The sequence below is a fragment of the Aotus nancymaae genome, unplaced genomic scaffold (assembly GCF_030222135.1).
Source record: "Aotus nancymaae isolate 86718 unplaced genomic scaffold, 86718_ANA_hifiasm-v0.15.2.pri h1tg000006l, whole genome shotgun sequence".
Lineage (NCBI taxonomy): Eukaryota > Metazoa > Chordata > Mammalia > Primates > Aotidae > Aotus > Aotus nancymaae.
In genome coordinates this window covers 2,521,850-2,542,317 of record NW_026988417.1, presented here as the reverse complement: position 1 = coordinate 2,542,317, position 20,468 = coordinate 2,521,850, and the positions used below count along the sequence as shown (strand labels likewise).

Genomic DNA, 20,468 nt, shown 5'->3' with positions numbered 1-20,468 from the left:
ATTGCTTGAGCCCAGGAGGTTGAGGTTGCAGTGAGCCATGATCGTACACTGCACTCCAGCCTGGGTGACAGAGCAAGACCCTATCTCAAAAAAAAAAAAAAAGTTTTTCAAAGAATGATTACCCATGACAACCAAAGCATGAAATGTCATTCCTCACCCAGGGGATTTAGTGTTGATACTGCGATAGCTATTCTGGGTTAATTTCACAGTGATAACAGATTAAAAAACAAGTTATTATGTGAATTTTTTTTTTTTTTTTGAGATGAACTCTGGCTCTGTCACCCAGGCCGGAGTACAGTGGCGTGATGTCAGCTCACTGCAACCTCCACTCTCCACATACAAGTGATTTTCCTGCCTCAGCCTCCCAAGTAGCTGGGATTACAGGTGCCTGACCCCATGCCCAGCTAATTTTTTGTATTTTAGTAGAGACAGGGTTTCACTATGTTGGCCAGGCTGGTCTTGAACTTCTGACCTCAGGTGATCCACCCACCTCGGCCTCACAAAGTGCTGGGATTACAGGTGTGAGCAACCGCACCCAGCCCTTTGTTTTATTCAATATGTCTAATTATTAGTATAATTCATCAAGTTATCATTATTATTTTAAGACAGGGTCTCACTCTGTCATCCAGGCTGGAGAGCTGTGGCAAGATTAGGGCTCACTGCAGCCTCAACCTCCTGAGCTCAAGCAATCCTCCCACCACAGCCTCCCAAGTAGCTGGGACCACAGGTGTGCGTCACCATGCCTGGCTAATTAAAAACATTTTTTGGGCCAGGCATGGTGGCTCACGCCTATAGCTCCAGCACTTTGGGAGACTGAGGTGGGCAGATCACCTGAGGTTGGTAGTTCAAGACCAGCCTGACCAACATGGAGCAACCCCGTCTCTACTAAAAATGCAAAATTACCCAGGGGTGGTGGCACATGCCTGTAATCCCAGCCACTCAGGAGGCTGAGGCAGGAGAACAACTTGAACCCGGGAGGTGGAGGTTACAGTGAGCTGAGATCACGCATTGCACTCCAGCCTGGGCAACAAGAACAAAACTCTGTCTCAAAACAAAAACAAAAACTTTTTTTGTAGACACAGGGTCTCACTATGTTGTTCAGGCTGGTTTTAAACTTCTGGGTTCAAGTGATTTACCTGCCTTGACCTCCCAAAGTGCTGTGATTACAGGTGTAAGCCACTGCACCCAGCCATAATTTAAAAATATATCATTTTCCAGCCCCATTGCTAGAGTACCTTTTTTTTAAAATTTTTTTTCAAAGCTACTGCAAATCAAGCTAGACTACCTTAAAACTGGTCACTGTAGGCCAGGCATGCTGGCTTAATGCCTATAATTCCAGCACTTTGGGAGGCCGAGGCGGGTGGATCACTTGAGGCCAGGAGTTTGAGACCAGCCTGGCCAACATGGCAAAACCCCATCTTCAAAACAAAAAACAAACCAAAAAAAACCTGGTAACCGTTGAAAAAGAACCAGAAAAGCACTCAGATAGGGAACTCAATGCTGGCTTCTGTGAGGCACAGAGGTTCCTCAGAGAACAACTGAGTCTGTGTCTTAAGCAGAGAACATTCAGGTAGGCCCCAAACATCTCTCCTCTCAATGGAAAAGATGCTTCGAAAGGCTCTAGAGCAGTGCCCAAAGGTCAGAGGAGGAGATGAAAGGGCGCCCATGAGTCGGGTTGTGGTAACAGAACCTCAAGCGGAAACAGAAGTTACAGTTCATTAAAACACATAAAGGCGGCCGGGCGCAGTGGCTCATGCCTGTAATCCCGGCACTTTGGGAGGCTGAGGCAGGATCACAAGGTCAGGAGATGATCGAGACCATCCTGGCCAACATCATGAAACCCTGTCTCTACTCAAATACAAAAAATTAGCTGGGTGTGGTGGTGTGCACCTCTAGTCCCAGCTACTCGGGAGGCTGAGGCGGGCGAGGAGATTGCAGTGAGCCCCGAGATCGTGCCATCACACTCCAGCCTGGGCGACAGAGCGAGACTCTATCTCAAAAAAAAAAAAAAAAAAAAAAAGCGACAAAAAACACATTAAGGCGGTAAAAGCAACAGTCCAATATGAACTGCATAAGAAAAACTAAAATTCTTTTTAGTATTGGGAGCGGTGACTCACACCTGTAATCCCAGCACTTTGGGAGGCCAAGGCAGGTGGATCACCTGACGTTGGGAGTTCAAGACCAGCCTAGAGAAACCCTGTCTCTACTAAAAATACAAAAAATTAGCTGGGCGTGGTGGCACATGCCTGTAATCCCAGCTACTCGCAAGGCTGAGGCAGGAGAATCGCTTGAACCTGGGAGGCGGAGGTTGCAGTGAGCCAAGATCGTGCCATTGCACTCCAGCCTGGGCAACAAGAGCGAAACTCCATCTCAAAAAAAAAGAAAAACTAAAATTCTTTTTCCTTCAAGTATTTAGTGCCATCTAATCTAGTTAAGTTAGTGAGAAAAAAATAGTAGTCACATGAATGTGTGCAGCTGGACATCCCGACAGCAGGAGAGAAGCCTCAGAATCCCTCTATAACCTGGTGTGAGAAGAGCGGCCTTTGCTTTTGTTTTTCCTTTGAGACAGAATCCCACTCTGTCGCCCAGGCTGGAATGCAGTGGCATGATCTTGGCTCACCGCAACCTTCACCTACCAGGTTCAAGCAATGCTTGTGCCTCAGCCTCCCAAGTAGCTGGGATTACAGGGGTGTGCCACCACACCTGGCTAATTTTTGTTTGTTTGTTTGTTTGTTTTAGTAGAGACAGGGTTTTATTATGTTGGCCAGAGGCTGGTCTCGAACGCCTGACCTCAGGTGATCTGCCTGCCTCAGCCTCCCAAAGTGCTGGGATTACAGACATGAGCCACCACACCCAGCCAAGAATGGTATTTTCTAACTCCAAACACAACACAAGAAAAGCCTGTTAAATTTGAAGACATAAAAGGAATATTTGCATGGCAAACACACATCATAAACCTCATATACAAAGTCAAATGACTAACTGGAAAAAAAAAGCAATCTGCAACAATATATTATAAAGGATTATTTTTCCTAACACATAAAGAACATTAGGCTGGGCGCAGAGGCACATGCCTGTAATCCCAGCATTTTGAAAGACTGAGGCAGGTGAACCACTTGAGCCCAGGAGTTAGAGATCAGCCTGGGCAACGTGGCAAAACCATGTTTCTACTAAAACGGTGGTGCAAGCCTGTAGTGCCGGCTACTTGGGGGGCTGAGGTGGGAGGATGGTTTGAGCCTGGGAGGCAGAGGTTGCAATGAGCTGAGATCATGCCGCTGCACTCCAGCCTGGGTGACAGAGCGAGACCCTGTCTCAAAAAACAATTGTGGCTGAGTATGGTGCTCACACCTGTAATCCCAGCACTTCGGGCGGCTACGGTGTGTGGATCACTTGAGGTCAGGAGTTCAAGACCAGCCTGGCCAACATGGTGAAACCTTGTCTTTACTAAAAATACAAAATGAGCCAGGCGTAGTGGCACCCACCTGTAGTCCCAGCTACTCAGGAGGCTGAGGCCTGAACCTGGGAGACGGAGGTTGCACTGAACTGAGATCATGCCATTGCACTCCAGTCTAGGAAACAGAGTGAGACTCTGTCAAAAAAAACAAAAAAGAAAAAACAACAACAATAAAAAAGAAAAATTGCTAACAGAGTAGATTGTAAGTGTTCTCACCAGAAATAAATATGTGAGACAATGCACATCTTAATTAGCTTGATTTAGCCGTTCTACAATGTATTTGTATTTCAAAACATCATGTTAGACCAGGCACAGTGGCTCACACCTGTAATCCCAGCACTTCGGGAGGCCGAGATGGGTGGATCACTTGAGGTCAGGAGTTTGAGACCATCCTGGTCAACATGGTGAAACCCCATCTCTACCGAAAATACAAAAATTAGCTGGACATGGTGGCGCACGGCTGTAGTCCTAGCTACTCAGGAGGCTGAGGCAGGAGAATTGCTTGAACCCAGGAGGCAGAAGTTGCAGTGAGCCGAGATCGCACCACTGGACTCCAGCCTGGGCAACAGAGCGAGATTCCATCTTAAAAAAACAAAAAAAATGCACAAAAAATAACCATAACAAAGCATGTTATATATCATAAATATATTCAGTTACATTTGTCAAGTTAAATAAAGAACCAAAAAAAAAAGGAACTGAAGTTCTCAAAAGTGCAATAGAAAATGGACAAAAGACATGAACAGACAGTTCTCAGAAATAGACACAGAAATGGCTGACATACAGACATTTGCTCAAATTCACAGACAAATGAGACGCAGATCGAACTGTACCAAGATACTATTGGTCACCCCAGAAACTGGCCCAAATTCACAAGTTCAGTGCGGCACTCTCTGTGGCTGGGCGTGGGGATCAGAGCCCTCTCACACTTTCGGGGAGTGAAGAAGGCAGAGGTACCAGGGAGATGACTGGCCATCTGCAGTGAAACCACAGCCCCAAACGGCAGCCACTCCTTCCGTGTGACATCTGAAAATGGAGCTTCCCCTAGAAGGTACCCGGAAAATCCACCTTTGCAAAGGGGAAAACCTTGCACGTTATTCTTTGCAGATAAAGCAAGGCGTGACCTTTTATGTAACAAAAAAGGGAAGGAAAGTGTTATTTGTGTTATTTGCTTAGAAAGAAAGACAAGAAAGGTCATCCAGAAATTAATGAAAAGAAGGACTTAGAATTTCCACCCTAAGAAGGGAAGGTGGAAATGGGTTGTAAGTTATAGACGTACAGGAGGTGAGACTTCTCTGAGTCTACCTTTGCATATTGTTTGGACTTCATTTTTTTTTTTCGTTTTGAGACAGTTTTGCTCTGTCACCCAGGATGGAGTACAGTGGCATGATCATGGCTCACTGCAGCCTCAAGCTTCTGGGCTCAAGCAATCCTCCCACCTCTGCCTCCTGCGTAGCTGGGACTACAGGCACACGCCACCACGCCCAGCTAAGTTTCGTATTTTTCATAGAGACAGGATTTTGCTATGTTGCCCAGGCTGATCCTGAGCTCCTGGGCTCAAGTGATCTGGCCTTGGCCTCCTAAAGTGCTGGGATTACAGGTGTCAGCCACCGTGCCTGTCCTGGCGTCCCTATTTTTATAAAAACGAAGGAAAAGGCAAGCCTTAAAATTGAATACAGACACAGATGAAACCATCAAAAGAAGCGATCAGAGTGACCTCTGAGCAAGCCCCTGCCCGCAGGCCCGCAGAAGGATACGTCCCAGGAGAGAGAGGCTCCCCAATGGTCTGGGCCACTGGGAGGCCTGCTGGAAGGAGCAGGCATTCTTGGGGAGCACAGGCTGAGAGTGCCCACCTAGGCAATGTGTCCTTTGAGGAGGAGGAGGAGCTGGGACCGATACATCAGACACTCGGCTCCTCTGCCGGCCCCGCCCTGCAGCTCCTGGTGGGCACACATTAGCTGGCTGCCCCATGGCCAGCTGCCCTGCGTGGCACCCACCTGCTCCTTCTGCTGCTCCGCCCTCTGCTTGTTCTCCTGCACGAGGCTCTGCCGGGCCAGGACGGCCTCCTCGTGGCTGAGCTTCCCCTGCAGCCGCCGGCACTCGCCCGCGGCCAGCTGCTCCTCCCGGTCCTTCGCCTGCATCTTCTTCTGCCACTCGAGGAACTCAGAGAAGTCCCCAGCCCCGTCCACAAGCTTATCGACCCTGGGCAAAGAGGGACAGAAGCACAGCTTGGGGCTCCTCCCATGACAGAGGCTACTGGGTGGCCACAGGTTCCCTGGGGGACAGCGGCCGTGCAGGCGTGGGCTTCTACTCCTGACACCCAGTTGTGCGGCCTGCCCTTACTCCTGCCCCCGACCCACCGTCCACCCATCCCCTGGTTCCCCCTTCCTGCGCATCCACCCATCAGCCCCATCTACCCACCCCTCCCTTCATCCACTTGTCTGTCCTCACTCTGTCCATCATCTGTCCATCCATCAACCTTCTGTCCTCCTCTGGCCTGGCCACCCTCCCCCTGTGCCCCCTCTGTGTGTCCACTCCTCCATCTGGTCAGCCGCCCATGCTCCCCCCGACAGCCTGAGTCGCAGACAAGGAAAGACATGACCACACCATGTGGGGTAAGCACAGGGGTTTACAGCGCTGGTGGTCTAGGAGATGGGGCCATCGGGAAGGGGTCCAGGGAGGAGGTAACCCCAAGGGAGGTTTGGGGTGGGTCGGCCTTTGCTAAGTCCCTCCACCCCCATTCACGCCCCTCACTGAGCCAGGATGATCTTTGTAAGGTGCACCTGCGGCCCTGGCATCATCCTGCTTGCTGCCCCTGCCGTGCAGGACCACAGTCTGTTTTGACCCCAAGCCCCTCTCCACTGAGCCCCGCTGCCCCCAAGCCCCTCCTCCGGGCCTTTGCTCCCAAGGGTGATGCTGTGGAATGTGGCGGGGGTGGCTGCCACCCTTCACCTCTGCAGCTCTTGCTCCACCTGGCGCTGGTACAAGGCCCCTTCTCGCAGGATAGCCGTGGTGTTCAGCTTGACCAGGACGTTGTCGGGCTGCGGGAGTGGGGACTGGCTGTGGTGGGGGATTGAGGGGACCCTTGGGAGCAGCCAGGGCTCCTCCTGCCCTTGTGCCCTTCATACCTGCCCCCTGCCAGGGTGCTTCCCTCTCCCCCAGGGTGTGACCATCCTTGGGGCTCTGGGTCCCCAGCTCAGGTCATCTGAGCCTCTAGGAGCAGAAAAGGTCTTGAGGGATGGGTGCCCATCCAGGAGCACTCCTCACCCTATAGAAAGTCAGCTTCGGAGTCTTTCGGATTCGGGGTGGGAACTGAAGCCGCAGCTGCTGCTTGGAGCCCTGCAGGAGTCAGGGCAGAGCTGGCCACCTGGCACCTGTGCCTGCTGGATACCCCCAAACACACTCCAGGTAGATGCTGGTCCAGCCCCCCGGGGAGACCTGGCTCCCTCCCCTTCGTCCTCACTCCAGCTGCCCATCCCTATCACCACCTAGCTCAGCGTCTGTCTTCCAATGTCCCGCAAGCTTTGCTGGGGTTCCACCCAGGCAGGAACAGGGAGGGTGCTGGGCCTGGGAACAGTGGCTCCCAGTCAGGGCAGCCTGGCCTCAGGCTCAGTGACCCTCTCGTCAGCCACCCTAGAGCTGGGGTCTGGCTGGCCCCCAGGGCCTCTCTCCAAGCCTGTCTGCTCCTGGCCCAGCCTCCAGCTGCTTTGCCAACACACCCCAGGGTGGGCACCGCAAGCTGCAGTGAGGGTTGTGGCTGCAAAGGCCACCCCTTTGGGCGCTCAGCCACTGAAGCCCCACCACACGCACCACGTGGGCTGCGCGCCCCGGGCCTGCCCTCGCGGTGGGACCTCTGCCACCCAGCGGGGCCGTGCTCCTGTCCTCGTTGCTTTTTCTTTATTGGCAAACATACCTGGGTTGGTTTTTTCCTTACAGAGGCATGCAGTGCTCGTCACGGAACATCGGGAGACAGCCAGGGCCAGCGCCTGCAGGTGCTTTCCCATTAGCTTCCTCCCAGGGGACGTGGGTGCGCATCTACACCCGCCCGCATAGGAGCCACACCGCAGTGGGCTCCACGCCCACTTTCCCAGTGTTACTGGGAATCCACCCCTCCCCGGCCCTCAGCGGTAGAAGGCTACATAAGTGGCCACTGCGATGGCGTTGGGAGGAGCTTTCTGATGGCTTGAGAATATGCCACCTGGATGGCGGGTCCTGAGCAAGCTGGGCGGTACCTGCGCGGGCTCCCTGCAGGACCTGGGCATGGCGCAGCGCAGCTCCTCAACGTTTGCCCTCAGCAGCAGCTCCTGCCACAGCAACACGGCAGCTCCAGTCCCACCGGCCACTGCCCAGTGTCCCCCAGGCCGTGGGAGGATGAGCTCGCAGCCAGCTTCCTCCTCCCGCCTCCTCCTCCCTCGCCCCTGCCCGCAGCTTCCCTTCACACATGCCCTGCCTGGGGTCTCTGGGAAGGCGGGGGTCGCACACAGCTCACCTCGGCCTTTCGGCGGTTGTAGCTCTTGACCGTCTCCAGCTGCTGCTGCTCCTTGGGTGTCTGGTAGGTGCTCTGTGGGACCTGCTGAAGTGGTGGGAGAAGAGCCTGCGGTCCAAGAAACACCAGGGCTGACAGCTGGGTGGATGTGGGTGAAGGGGAGGGTGGTGGCGGCCTGCACTGGCAGAGAAGCAGGGCTGGAGCTAAGACCACTGGGCACTGGTGGGTCAGCGCTGGGCGTGAAGGGAAGGAGGTCAGGATGGTCATTGGCCTGGGGTCTGGAGCTCGGCCTGGGATGGGGTGGGTGGGGTAAGCCGGCGGTACTGAGGGTGCACCATCGGCCAGCATGGGATGGCCAGGGTGGGCAGGAGCAGGAGGGAGAGGCAGCCAGCTCCCTTGACACTGGGGGACGGGCAGAAGAGGGCTGCCTGGGCAGGAGAGGCTGGGAGAATATCACGGACCCCTGCAAAGTGAGCTGTTGGGAGGGGACGCTGCAGAGGCCAGGCTGGCTGGACCCCATCCCTGAGTCCAGTCACAGGAGGCTCCCATAACGTGGCCGGAGCTGCGTCCGTGGCGGGTGGGGGGGCGCCAGCGTACATATCCCTGAGCTCCGGACTGCTGCATCTACCCTAACTCGGTGCCTCCTCCCCTGCACATCACAGTCATGAAAAATCACCTAGTCCAAACCCAAAACCCTCATCTTCCTCAAACCAGCCCTTCCTCAGCCTCACCGACACAGCTACCGTCCAGTCCTCACACGTGCCTCAGAGTTCTCCTCGTCACCTCTGTCTCTCACACCCACATCCATCTCCCGTCCTGCGCTCCTGCTTCAAGACATCTCCGCAGACTGCCTCTCCCCACCCTCCTTGGCCACGGCAGGTGGAGGGACCCTGTATTGGCAGCAGCCTGCCTCAATGTGTTCTCCAGTGGCTGCGTGACCAGACCGGTACCCCACCTTCCCCCTTGCCTGCCTCACTCCACTCCAGCCCCTCCTGGCTGTCCTCAAACACTTGGGAGAGAGTGGGCATCACCCCAGGGTCTTTGCATGTGCCTTGCACCCTACCTGGAGTGCTCTTCCCTGAGACAACCCAAGGCTTACTTGCTGACTTCTGGTTTTTTGGTCCATGGCATTTCTCAGGAGGCCTTTTCTGGCCTCACAATCCAGAATCACAACCACTCCAACACTTCTTATCTCCTTTGTCTGCATTTTTAAATCTCCTCAGCATTTATCACCAACTAATGCAACGTATGTTTTACTTATCCTGATTTGTCTGCGTCCCCCACTGAAGTGCATGCTTCATGAGGTCACAGTGCCGGGCATACACTAGGCATGCTGTAACTATCTGTTGAATGAATGAATGAATGAGTGAATTACAGTGGGCCCTCAACCCTGAAGGGGAAGGATGTCTTAGGCATGGGGCAGGGCAGGGAGGGTAGAGGATAGTTTCAGCACAGCCACCCTGTGGATGCAGAATAGGTACATGTCCATCAACATCTCACAGATTGTACTGAGAGGGACACAGCTATAGAGCATGAGAGGGTATGGTGAGGGCCCAGGCAAGGGCTGTGCCAGGGAGGGAGGGAGGGAGGTGGGGGGGGAGAGAGAGAGAGAGAGAGAGAGAGAGAAAAGCTGGCAGGATGACCTGAGACAAACACACTGAGTCCTGAGGAGATGAAGTCAGAAACACTGAAGGTTATAGAGATGGGGCAACTGTGGGGTTGCTCAACAAGGTCTCTGATCATTCATCCGTCATCCACCTCCATCCAGTCATCCATCCATGTTATCATCCATCCATCCACCCATTCACCCACTCGTCCGTCCATCCATCCATCCATCCATCCATCCATCTATCCATCCATCCATCCATCCATCCATCCACCCATTCACCCACTCGTCTGTCCATCCATCCATCCATCCATCCATCCATCCATCCATCCATCCATCTATCCATCCATCCGTCCATCCATCCATCCACCCATTCACCCACTCGTCCGTCCATCCATCCATCCATCCATCCATCCATCCACCCACCCATTCATTTACTCATCCACTCATTCATCTACTCACCCATGTGATCATCCATCTATCCATCCATAAACTCATCTAATCTGTCCATCCATCCACCTACCCACCCATCCATTCATTCACCTACCCACCCATCTATTCATCCATCTAATCACCCATTTATCCATTTGATCATCTATCCATCTATCTGATCATCCATCCATCCACTCACTCACCCATCCATCCAACCATTTGATCATTCATCCAGTCATCCATCCACCCATCTATTCATCCCTCTATGTATCCATCCGTCCATCCACCCACCCATTCACTCACCCACTCATTCAGCTACTCACTCATTCAGCTACTCACCCATGTGATCATCCATCTATCCATCCATAAACTCATCTAATCATCTGTCCATCCATCCATCCACCCACCCACCCACCCATCCATTCATTCACCTACCCACTCATCTACTCATCCATCTAATCACCCATTTATCCATTTGATCATCTATCCATCCATCTGATCATCCATCCACTCAGTCACCCACCCATCCAACCATTTGATCATCCATCCAATCATCTATCCAATCATGCAGTCATCCATTCATCCATCCATCCATCCATCTACCCATCCACTTATCCTTCCATGCATACATGCATCCATCCATTCATTTATCCTTCCATGCATCCATCCACCCATCCATTCATCCACCCATCCAGTCATCCATTCACCCATCCTCTTATCCTTCCATGCATCCGTCTATCTATCCATCCACCCACTCATTCATTCATTCACTCACCCATCTACCTACTCGCCAATCTGTTCATCAATCTAGGCATCTGATCATCTATCCATCCATCCATCCATTCACCCATCTGTCATCCGTACATCCATCTTATCTCCATCCATCCACTCACCCATCCTTCCATCTGACTATCCATCTATCAACTTATCCTTCTATGCATCCAACCAACCATCCATCCATCCACCCACCCAGCCATCCATTCACCCACCCATCTATCTATCACCCACCCACTCATTCCTCTGATCATCCATCCACCTGATCATCTCTTCATCCATCTGACATCCATCCACCTACCTACCCACGTATCCATCTATCCATTTGATCATCCATCCACTCATCCATTCATCCAATCATCCATCTATCCATTCACCCATTTAATTATCCATCCATCCATCCATCCATCCATCCAACAGGTATTTACTGAGGATCTTCTCTGAGCCATAACTAGGCTGCTAGGCATTAAGAATGTGGGACAATTAATGGCCAGGTGCAGTGGCTCATGCCTGTAATCCCAGCACTTTGGGAGGCCAAAGCGGGCAGATCACCTGAGGTCTGGAGTTTGTGACCAGCCCGGCCAACTGGTCTCAACAGAGATGACAAAAGCCCATCTCTACTAAAAACACAAAAATTAGCCAGGCATGATGGCCAGCACCTGTAATCCCAGCTACTTGGGAGGCTGAGGCAGGAGAATCACTTGAACCCAGAAAGCGGAGGTTGCAGTGAGCCAAGATCGCACCACAGCACTCCAGCCTGGGTAACAGAGTGAGACTCTGTTTCAAAATAATAACAATAATAATAAAATAAATAAAACGTAAAAAAAAGAGAATATGGGACAAATAAGATGGACGACGTCCAGTGGAGGAGGCAGACAGGCCCACAAATTACTAAACAATTCTAAACTCCAGTTCTGTGAAGAAAAGAAGCCAGGATCAGTGAGAAGGAAACTAAGTGAAAGGTCCGACATATTTGAGGGGTTCATGAAAAGCCTCTCTGGGAAGAGGGATTTTACTGAGACTGGAAGGATGGTGGGAGTGGGGCAGGACTCGGGGGCCTGCCAGCAGCATCCCTCTCCCCTCGCATGCAGTCCTCAGTCCTGTTGGGGAACCACATTGGTTCTGGGAAGCTCAGTCCGTTGTTGGTGCTTGGGGTGGAGCCCATGACCAGTCAGGACATCGTATTCCTGATCACAGGGATTAATTCAAGACAGGCATGAGACCTAGGCTGGTCCAGTCAGACTTTTCCAAAGAATTATTGGCCCCGGGTGTCCTCTCACGCCCCGGATGGTGTAGGGGTGGCAGATGAGGATATTTTGCTGCAATCAGGAAGTTAGCCCACAGATGAAATAGACTTACAGAGGAGACTAGGGCAGAGAGAATCACAGAGAAGCAGAGCTGGAGGCCCGGTCACGTTGTGCCTGAAGCCTGTCCCCCTTCACTCATGAGAGTCAGCCGATGCTCTATTGCCTAAGCCAGCTTGACCTTCGTTTTCCTCATGTTATTTGCAATACAAAGCATCCTGAGTGATGAGCCGCAGTGCGGAGAGACAGAGAAAGACAGAGGAAGAGGCCCTAGGCCTTCCCAAAGAGTATGCTGTCATCTAAATGTCATTCTCAATGGGGAGGGGGTGTTGCATTACGCCAGGGTTAAAAGTGGGCTCCAAACTCCAACTCCAGGCAGGTCTGAGCCCCGTGGCCTGACAGCTCCACTCAATACCTGCCTATAGAACCACAGTGCGTGGAGTGTGGGAACCCACTGGGTAGGCTCTGGGTCGGCTGGCCTTTTCTCTCTGTGGGGAATGAGGGTGGGGTGAGGTGGGGTCATTTAACGTTCTTGGTCTGGTCCAGTGCACCCTCAGTCCTGGGGGGAGCCCAGTCCCTCACAGGCCTACACAGTCCACCCTGCCAGCCTGGCCACCCTGATGCCCGCAAGCCGGTACCCGCTGAGAGTGCCCACACTCACTGGTCTCGGCTTGGCCACAACCGGGACTGGCTCGGGCGCTGGAATGGTGCGAGGCTTGGGGGCAGTCAGGTTGAATTCCTTAGGCTCTGTGACCTTGGCCTTGGTCTTTAAAGGAGACGGTTGACTGGCAGACACGCCCTCCAGGTGACTGATGAGCGCCTGGACCTCTGGTTGCCATCTTGAAGGCAAAAGTGGAAAAGCCTCTTATGTTACCTCCTAAGCTGGTCAACGAGGCGACGGCCCTTAGGATCCGAAGGCTCTCCCCAAGTGACAGGGTCTGCCTGGGTGTGGAGGTGACAGTGGGGTGGGCGGCCTCTACTTGTAGGCACGCACACTGTCAGCCACACCCCTGAAGCGTATACAGACGCAGTCCCTTTATACAGACACAGGAAAACAGGCCCAGAGGCATGGGCTACGCTGGTGAGTGGGGAGCTGGGAGGACAGGGGCAGCCCTGCTGCGGGGCCTCTGAGGACAAGCAGCAGCCAGGACAGGAAGCTAATCTGGGCCGGAGCAGATGGAAGCCAGCGGTGGAGAAAGGAGCTTGACTGGAAAGGAACATTCTGGAACAACACTGTTGGTGACTCCTGGAAATGGAGCTATGGAGTCGGGCGGGGCAGGAGCCCAGTTGTTCTTGGTACAGCCTCTGGGTGGGGGTGCGCTGGAGCAGGGATTTGGGAAGGGTCTTGCCAGGCTGCCCAAGGTCTGGGGCTCTGCCTTCCATGCCCCACACCCTGCGTGGGCACAGCCCGCCATCACCAGTGTCCTCTTACGTGGGCTCCCTGGGGGCAGAGGGCATGGCTTGAAATAGCTCCTGCCTCACCTTAAGGGCCACAGTCCAGAGCCCACAGCAAGTGGGGGCTCGGGGGTCTCTCCAGGGCCAGGCCCCGGTGCTCCCGACTCGAGGCAGGTGGGGGAGAGGGGCAGGAGGTTTGCAGTGGGGCTGGTCCTAGAGTGGGCAGAGGAAGCCCGAATGGGAGTGGAGGTGCAGGAAGAGGGGTTCTCCGGAATCGGGCTGAGCACCTTCCCTGCCTGAGAGGCTCTCCGAGTTGGTAAGTGTGCAGCCCAGCAGGCCCAGGCCACAGGGGCACCTGAGTGTGCAGCGAGTCCAGCCTGGCACACAAGGCAGGAGCAGGGCCCTTCCCACTCCTTCCTTTGGAGGCGCATCCTGATGGCCGGGAGGGGGCTGGCTGGGACCGGGGCCTTCCCTTGGTAAAGGAACATCTCCCGGGTCTCCTCTCCCCACAGGAAGGGCTTCTACCTCCCCTGGGCCTCCAGGTCTCCCACACACAGCGGGCAGCTAACTGGTCTGTTTATCTGAAACTGTCTGTCTGTCCTTAGGAAGACAAAGTGTCTCCCCTCAGTCCCATCAGAAGGGAAGAGACTAGGGGGGCCCTCAGCCGCACCTGGGCCCCCGCAGGCCTCTCCACGGAGCACAAGGCAGGGCCCCGGCGACCGTGCTGACCCGTCTGCCTGGGGGGTTCTGGTCTGCCCCAGAGTTTGCCCCAGGCCTGCTGGGGAGGCAGCTAGGACAGCTTGAGGGCGGCAGGCCTGGGCACGGCCCTGGGCACCCTGAGAGAGATCTAGACCCAGGAATCCACCAGGAACTGAGCTTCGGCTTCCTCAGCTCCCTCCGCCCCCACCCCTACTCTGCACTCTTGGGATCCCCAGAGAGGCCCAGGGCCCTGCCGGGTCCCCACAGGGTGAGAGCCACTGACGTCGCCCCGGTCAGTGGGTAGGTTCCAGGGCAGAAGGGTCCACCTGCCACGTGTCAGCTGCCTGGCATGGAGGGAGCCCAGGCTGAGGCTTGGGCAGCTGGACCATTTCCGTTCTTCTCTCCCACCCCGAAGGCTGTGGAAGCAGCCTGGGACTTGGGGCTTCTCCAAAGCTCTCATCCCAACACAGAGCGATTACTGACCCTCATAGAGCTTCTGTGAGCAGGAAGGGGATCGTGGAGTGGGGTGCAGAGATGCCATTCGGGCCCCCCGAGCCCCCCACCCAGCCCACCTCATCAGGGGGTCGATCCACTTCTTCACGTGCGCTGGCTCGTAGATGAGGCTCCACTCGTCCTGGACCCACGAGCACAGGTGCAGGGGGTTGAAGAAGAATCTGAGGAACTGGGGTGGAGGGGCTGTCAGGGGCCGGAGCTGCGGGCCCACCCGTCACCAGGCAAAGCCCCCAGCACCCGCAGTCAACTCCCTGTCCCAAGGCCACAGCGCAGGGTGTGCTTCTGGGATGTCCCCACGGAGCTCTCCTGGCGCTCTGATGCGCGGTGCTGGTGCCAGAGGCCTGGACCTCGGCTCCCCTTCCACCTGGGAGAGGCGCAGCCCCCGGGGTCCCTGGGTGGGCTGCCATGGTGGCGGGGGGGGCGTGTCCGAGAAGCTGGCAGCACATCCTCACTTGCAGGGCCTTGTCCGGTCGACTTCCGGAAAGCCAGTGGATGGGGAGCTGAGGGTCCAGGGCTCCAGGGTGACAGCCCCAGAAGCACATCCTGAGTGGTGGCGTCAGGGGCAGGGAGTTGGCATGGGAGGTGGCCTCGGAGGCCTGGGCCGAGCGGGGTTAGTGGTGGGTAGGGGGCAGTTTCTGTGTGCCGGCCAGGCAGGGCCTGCAGTCACTGCTGTGCCTCCCCAGGGCGGCCACCCTCCCCAGCAGCCTCCCCTCAGGCCTCCACGCCCTTCTCCATGCAGAGGAAACCAGGGCTCCTTCTAGAGCCTTCTGCAGCTTCTTCCACCCGCTTCCCCATCCTTTCCCATTTCAGCTCTGTGCTGCTACTGCTTCCTGCCTCAAGGGGGCCATTTTCCCCGCCTCAAGGCTGGGCACTGGGGTCTCAACTCGCCTTCCTCCCGGCCACCCCCATTTGGGTCCCTCAGGGCAGACTCAGCACTGGTCCCTGCGCCCACCCAGTCCCTCCATCTGCAAACCCCGTCCTCACACTCAGCGTCTCAGCTGGGCTGCCCCCATCAGGACACGGCCCTGTAGTGAGGCCCCATCCTCAGTGGGGTGTGGTGGGGCAGCCCTTCCAGGGAATCTGCTGGAGTTGGGGTGGGGCTTTGTGGTTGGTCTGAATGCCCCTCTGCCAGCTGGCAGGTTCCCTGGAGCCAGCAGGGCCATCGGCCCCCTCCTCTCCCGGTGTCTCAGGGTCACTCCCTGCAGAGTGAGGAGTACCACCTCCTGGGGAGCCACACCGTGTCACCGCCCACCACTTCTGACCGTGGTGGTTACAGCACCCGAAGTATGGCCCAGGGCTTTCCTGGAGAGGCCACAGAGTGGCTTTCCTGTCCCGAGTAGCCTGTTCCCCTTCGAGGCCCAGGCTGGCCTCTTCCTGAGCTCCGAGGCAGGAAGGACCCCAATAGGATGGCATCGTGCAGAGGGGCATGGAGTGTGGGATGGAGGAGGGAAGCCCCTGCATGGGCCCCACCCACCCCTGCAGCCTCTCGGGGCAGTTCCCTGGGGGAGTTATGTGGGCTCTTCCCACAGACCTGCCTGAGAGGCTCTCTGAGTTGGTAAGTGTGCCGGCACCAGTGTAGGGGGTGCCACCCTGGCCCCAAGGATGCTGTGCAGCCAGCACCCAAATTCCTGGGGAGTCCCTGCAGCAGCCCCTGAGCGCTCTCTCCTGGGCTGGCGCTTTGGGGCTCTGTGGGCCGAGGTTGGTCCAGGGCCAGCTCCGGCACTGTGGGACCCAGGGCAAGACAAAACATGGATCTTTGTTCAGCTATTATTATTGTTGTTATTTAGAGTTGGGGTGTTGCTCTGTCGTCCAGGCTAGAGCGCAGTGGCACAATCGCGGCTCACTGCAGCCTCAAAACTCCTGGGCTCAAGCGAGCCTCCTGCCTCAACCTCTCGTGTGGCTGGAATTACAGGTAAGCATCACCATGTCAGGCTAATTAAAAATTTTCTTTTGTAGAGATGGGGTTTTGCTATGTTGCCCAGGCTGCTCTCAACCTCCTGGGCCCACGAAGTCCTCCAGCTTTGGCCTCCCAAAGCGTTGGAATTACAGGCATAAGCCACCTTGCCTGGCCTGTTGGGCAGTTGTTAAGAATGTCAAGATAAGCTGGGCCCCGTGGCTCATGCCTAAAATCCCATCACTTCGAGAGGCCGAGGCGGGTGGATCACTTGAAGTCAGGAGCTCAAGACCAGCCTGGCCAACATGGTGAAACCCCATCTACTAAAATACAAAAATCAGCCAGGTGTGGTGGCATGTGCCTGTAGTCCCAGCTACTTGGGAGATTGAGGCAGGAGAATCACCTGAACCCGGGGGGCGGAGGTTGCAGTGAGCCGAGATTGTGCCACTGCACTCCGGCCTGGGCACCAAGAGCAAGACCGCTGTCTAAAAAAAAAAAAAAAAAAGAAAGGAACGTGAAACTAGTAACGGAAGAGCAGAAACCAGTGCCCTCTGCTTTCCAGGGTCTGCTCCGGTTTCCGGGGCAGTTGGCCTGGCTCAGTCTCTAGGCATCTCCCAGCAAATGCCATCACTTTTGCTTCTTCTTCATTGAGATGAAGGCCTTGTTTAGGATAACTATATAGATGTGTATGTGTCATGAGTCACTCATGTTTCCATGCAGGTGAGAAACGTTCACTGATGGGTACCGTGCCGGCCCGAGCTGCGCTCTCCCTCCTTCCACCTGTTCGGTGGCCCAGGTGCTGTGTGAGCCACCAGTCCCAGGTCTGGGGGCTGCAGTCCCGGTGGGCTCTGCCCCTCCAGGTCTCCCACTTCTCCAGGCTAGGAGCACCCCCTGAAGAGTTAGCTGCTTCCTTTAAGAGAGGCCTCGAAGGCCTGGGCCCCAGGGCTTTCCCCCTCTCTTCTCCAGGGAGTGTCTCTCCTGGGCTGGAAACGGTCCCCTCCACGCAGAGTCAGGAGGAGCAAGCCAGCGGCTAAAAGCTTAGTCGGAGAATGCGCTACGCTCTGTCCTGCTGTGGGACTTACCCTCTCTGTGCCCGTTTCCTCAGCCCTGGGATGAATACCATGTCAGAGCAACCTTGCTGGGTCGTTGTAAGAATGAAGCACAAACAGGCACCGTGAGTGTCCAGGGAAGCCTGGCACTCCGTGGGAGTGGGCGGTAGCTGGCAACGAGCAGCGGGCCCAGGCCCAAACGCTGGGGGTGCCAGCTTCCCACGCAAGTGGCCCCAGGCAGGCAGGGGCTTGGGTTCCTGCAGGCTCCCCCTCGGGGTGCCAGTCCTCAGAACTGTCCCTGAACCGATTCCCTCGGAGGGAGGAGAGGCTGTTCCGGGCCTGGGATTTGGTTATGAGTCAGAAGAGGCCCCCCAGGAGTGGAATCCGATTCCCCCAGGACAAAAGCAGCACTTTCACCAACACTAGTCGGTGCGCGTTGGTTCTTCATATTATTATTATTATTGTTCGTGTTTTAGAGACAGGGTCTCGCTCTGTCACCCAGGCCCAAGTGCAACGGTTCGATCATAGCTCACTGCAGCCTCAAACTCCTGGACTCAAGTGATCCTCCCGCTTCAGCCTCCCGAGCAGGTGGGACTACAGACGGGTGCCACCGTGCCCGGCTTGCTCCTTCTTTGAAATACAGAAGAAAACCACCAGAGTTTCTTTCAGTAAAACCAACCAGAAAGGAGAAAGGTGGGCAAGGATCAGACGGACCTCACTCGTGGGCCTCGTGGCCTTGTGGGCAGGCGGGGGGCTCACCTTGCACATCTTGTCCACGGGCTGGGACTTGATGATGTCACAGAACAGCTGGAAGCCGAGTTCCTCCAGCAGGAACGTGGCTAGGTAGCAGATCACTAGAAAACAGGACGCCCGTCAGAGGCTAAGGGGCATCACAGGGGTGCCGGGGGCGGCAGGCCCGGAGCCCAGGGCTTCCACCTCGTGCGGGCACGCAGCCACAGGAGAACCCCCACCCCTCAGTGCCCTCCTGAAAATGACAAGCAACACGAACAACACCGTCTTAGAGTCAGCACTTGTGGTTTTCATCTGCTACGTTCTCAGAATTTGCACAGGCTCCCCAGGTTAAAGTGAAATCGCTTTGGACTTGTCAGTTCTCAGCATCTGAATCGTCACCTCAAGCCAGCTGGAATGTGAATAACCCTGGGCCCGAGGATCCCCCGAGGCAGGAACTGTAACCGGCTCCTAGCCTGCGGCCGAGACGCGCTGCCCTCCATAAGGCCCCAGCTGGGTGGCGAGGGGTCGGGGCAGGAGCCTAGCTCAGGGCTGGCACCAGCTCCTCGGCTCAGTCTTCCAGTACCCTGCAGCGCTTGCCCCACTCCCCTCTCCGCCTAGACGGGGCAGCAAGACCCTGTAGAGGGTCCCGGGGCTGCCCTGACCTCTCCCCAGCGGCCCTGGCCACCCTGCCTGCAGTGGTCACCCGCCCCATGAAAGCAGATGGCCATCAGAGGCTGCGGGAAGCCCTGGCAGTGACGGCTTTTGTATTTAACCCCCCACAGGACTGTTCAGACTGCAGCCACATGATCCACCTTGCCCAAAGGCCTCGGGCTCAGTGGTGGCTACGGGTCGGCCTGCGAATGGCTCTCGTGCTGTCCAGGCTGCCTTTGGGAGCTGGATGCCCTATACTAGGGTGGCAGGGCCAGGTCCGTCTGCCTTGAGGCATCAGTTTCCCGTCTGTGGGGTTCTGGTCCGCCCCATGAGGACCAAGTGAGGTGAGGGGCCAGAAGCCTCTGTTGCAAGGGCACGAACGGGGACTGGCCCCACCTGCCCACCGCCTGCCTACCAGGCCTTTCCGCAGAGAGCCCAGTGAACCGTCTCTGCGGCCTGGCCCCGGGGACCAGCTGGGCACCTACCCTTGAAGCGGCTGTGGTCGGCCCTCAGGCAGAGTCGGCCATCCTGCGCGTAGAAGGCGTCCACCACGACGGTCAGCAGCTTCCGGTACTCGAGGCACCCAGACAGGACCTCCAGAACAAAGCCCTGCTTCCGGGGGCTCAGAGCCTGGAAGAGAAGCAGCCGGTGGGGGCCCTGGCTGGGCCGGGAGGAGAGGGAGCCGTGCGGGCGGGAAGTGGGCAGAGGCAGGGGTGGGGTGGCCCCCTGGGCAGCTAGCAGTGTCTCCCCACTCGGATGGTCCCCAGACTCTCCTGGGTTGGTGAGGTGGGGGCAAAGACAGAAATAAATGAAGATGAGACAGTGCAAGGATGTGCAGTGCTGGCTGACGAGGACGGGCCGGCGCCGGGGCGGGGCGGATGGCACCGGGGCCAGCGGCCATGACAGGCGTTTAATGCAGACGGAGCTTCGCTTTGGTCAGATGAAAAGCTTCTGCAGATGGAGGGCGGTGATGCTCGGTGATGCGAACGTGCTCAGTCCCACGGACTCCACACTGAGAAACGGCTGCCACGGTTCACTTTACGTCATGCGTATTTTACCACAATAATATTTTCAAATGAACTCATAAAGGTTTTCTTTTTATTTATTTATTTATTTTTTAAAGACGGGGTTTCACCATGTTGGTCAGGCTGGTCTTGAACTCCCGACCTCAGGTGATCCGCCCACCTTGGCCTCCAAAGTGCTTGGATTACAGGTGTGAGCCACTGCGCCCGGCTTTTTTTTTTTTCTTTTTTTTAAAGGTTTTCAAATGAATGAATAGAAAAATAACCAAAATGAATGATGCATGAGCAAGGAACATCTCTGAAGAGCTCATCAAGCGTGAACTGAGCCAGGCATGGTGGTGCATGCGGGAGTTCCAGGCTGGGCAACGGAGTGAGATCCTGTCTCAAAAAAAAAGAAGGAATCTTGCCCGGGCGCGGTGGCTCACACCTGTAATCCCAGCACTTTGGGAGGCTGAGGCAG

The 20,468-nt window shown here is 55.7% G+C and overlaps 1 protein-coding gene across 1 annotated transcript in view; it reads right to left on the bottom strand.

Moving 5' to 3' along the window:
• Nucleotides 1–20,468, bottom strand: part of CFAP99 (cilia and flagella associated protein 99) — a 44,668-nt gene that overhangs the window by 5,835 nt on the left and 18,365 nt on the right. The window contains exons 3-11 of the mRNA XM_012466901.2: nucleotides 19,472–19,616; nucleotides 18,363–18,457; nucleotides 14,720–14,829; nucleotides 12,715–12,892; nucleotides 7,941–8,021; nucleotides 7,684–7,755; nucleotides 6,719–6,790; nucleotides 6,404–6,492; nucleotides 5,449–5,653 (exon numbers count right to left, since the gene is read on the bottom strand). Of these exons, the coding sequence (XP_012322324.2) occupies nucleotides 5,449–5,653; nucleotides 6,404–6,492; nucleotides 6,719–6,790; nucleotides 7,684–7,755; nucleotides 7,941–8,021; nucleotides 12,715–12,892; nucleotides 14,720–14,829; nucleotides 18,363–18,457; nucleotides 19,472–19,616 (1,047 nt within the window). The remainder of the gene's footprint in view (nucleotides 1–5,448; nucleotides 5,654–6,403; nucleotides 6,493–6,718; nucleotides 6,791–7,683; nucleotides 7,756–7,940; nucleotides 8,022–12,714; nucleotides 12,893–14,719; nucleotides 14,830–18,362; nucleotides 18,458–19,471; nucleotides 19,617–20,468) is intronic.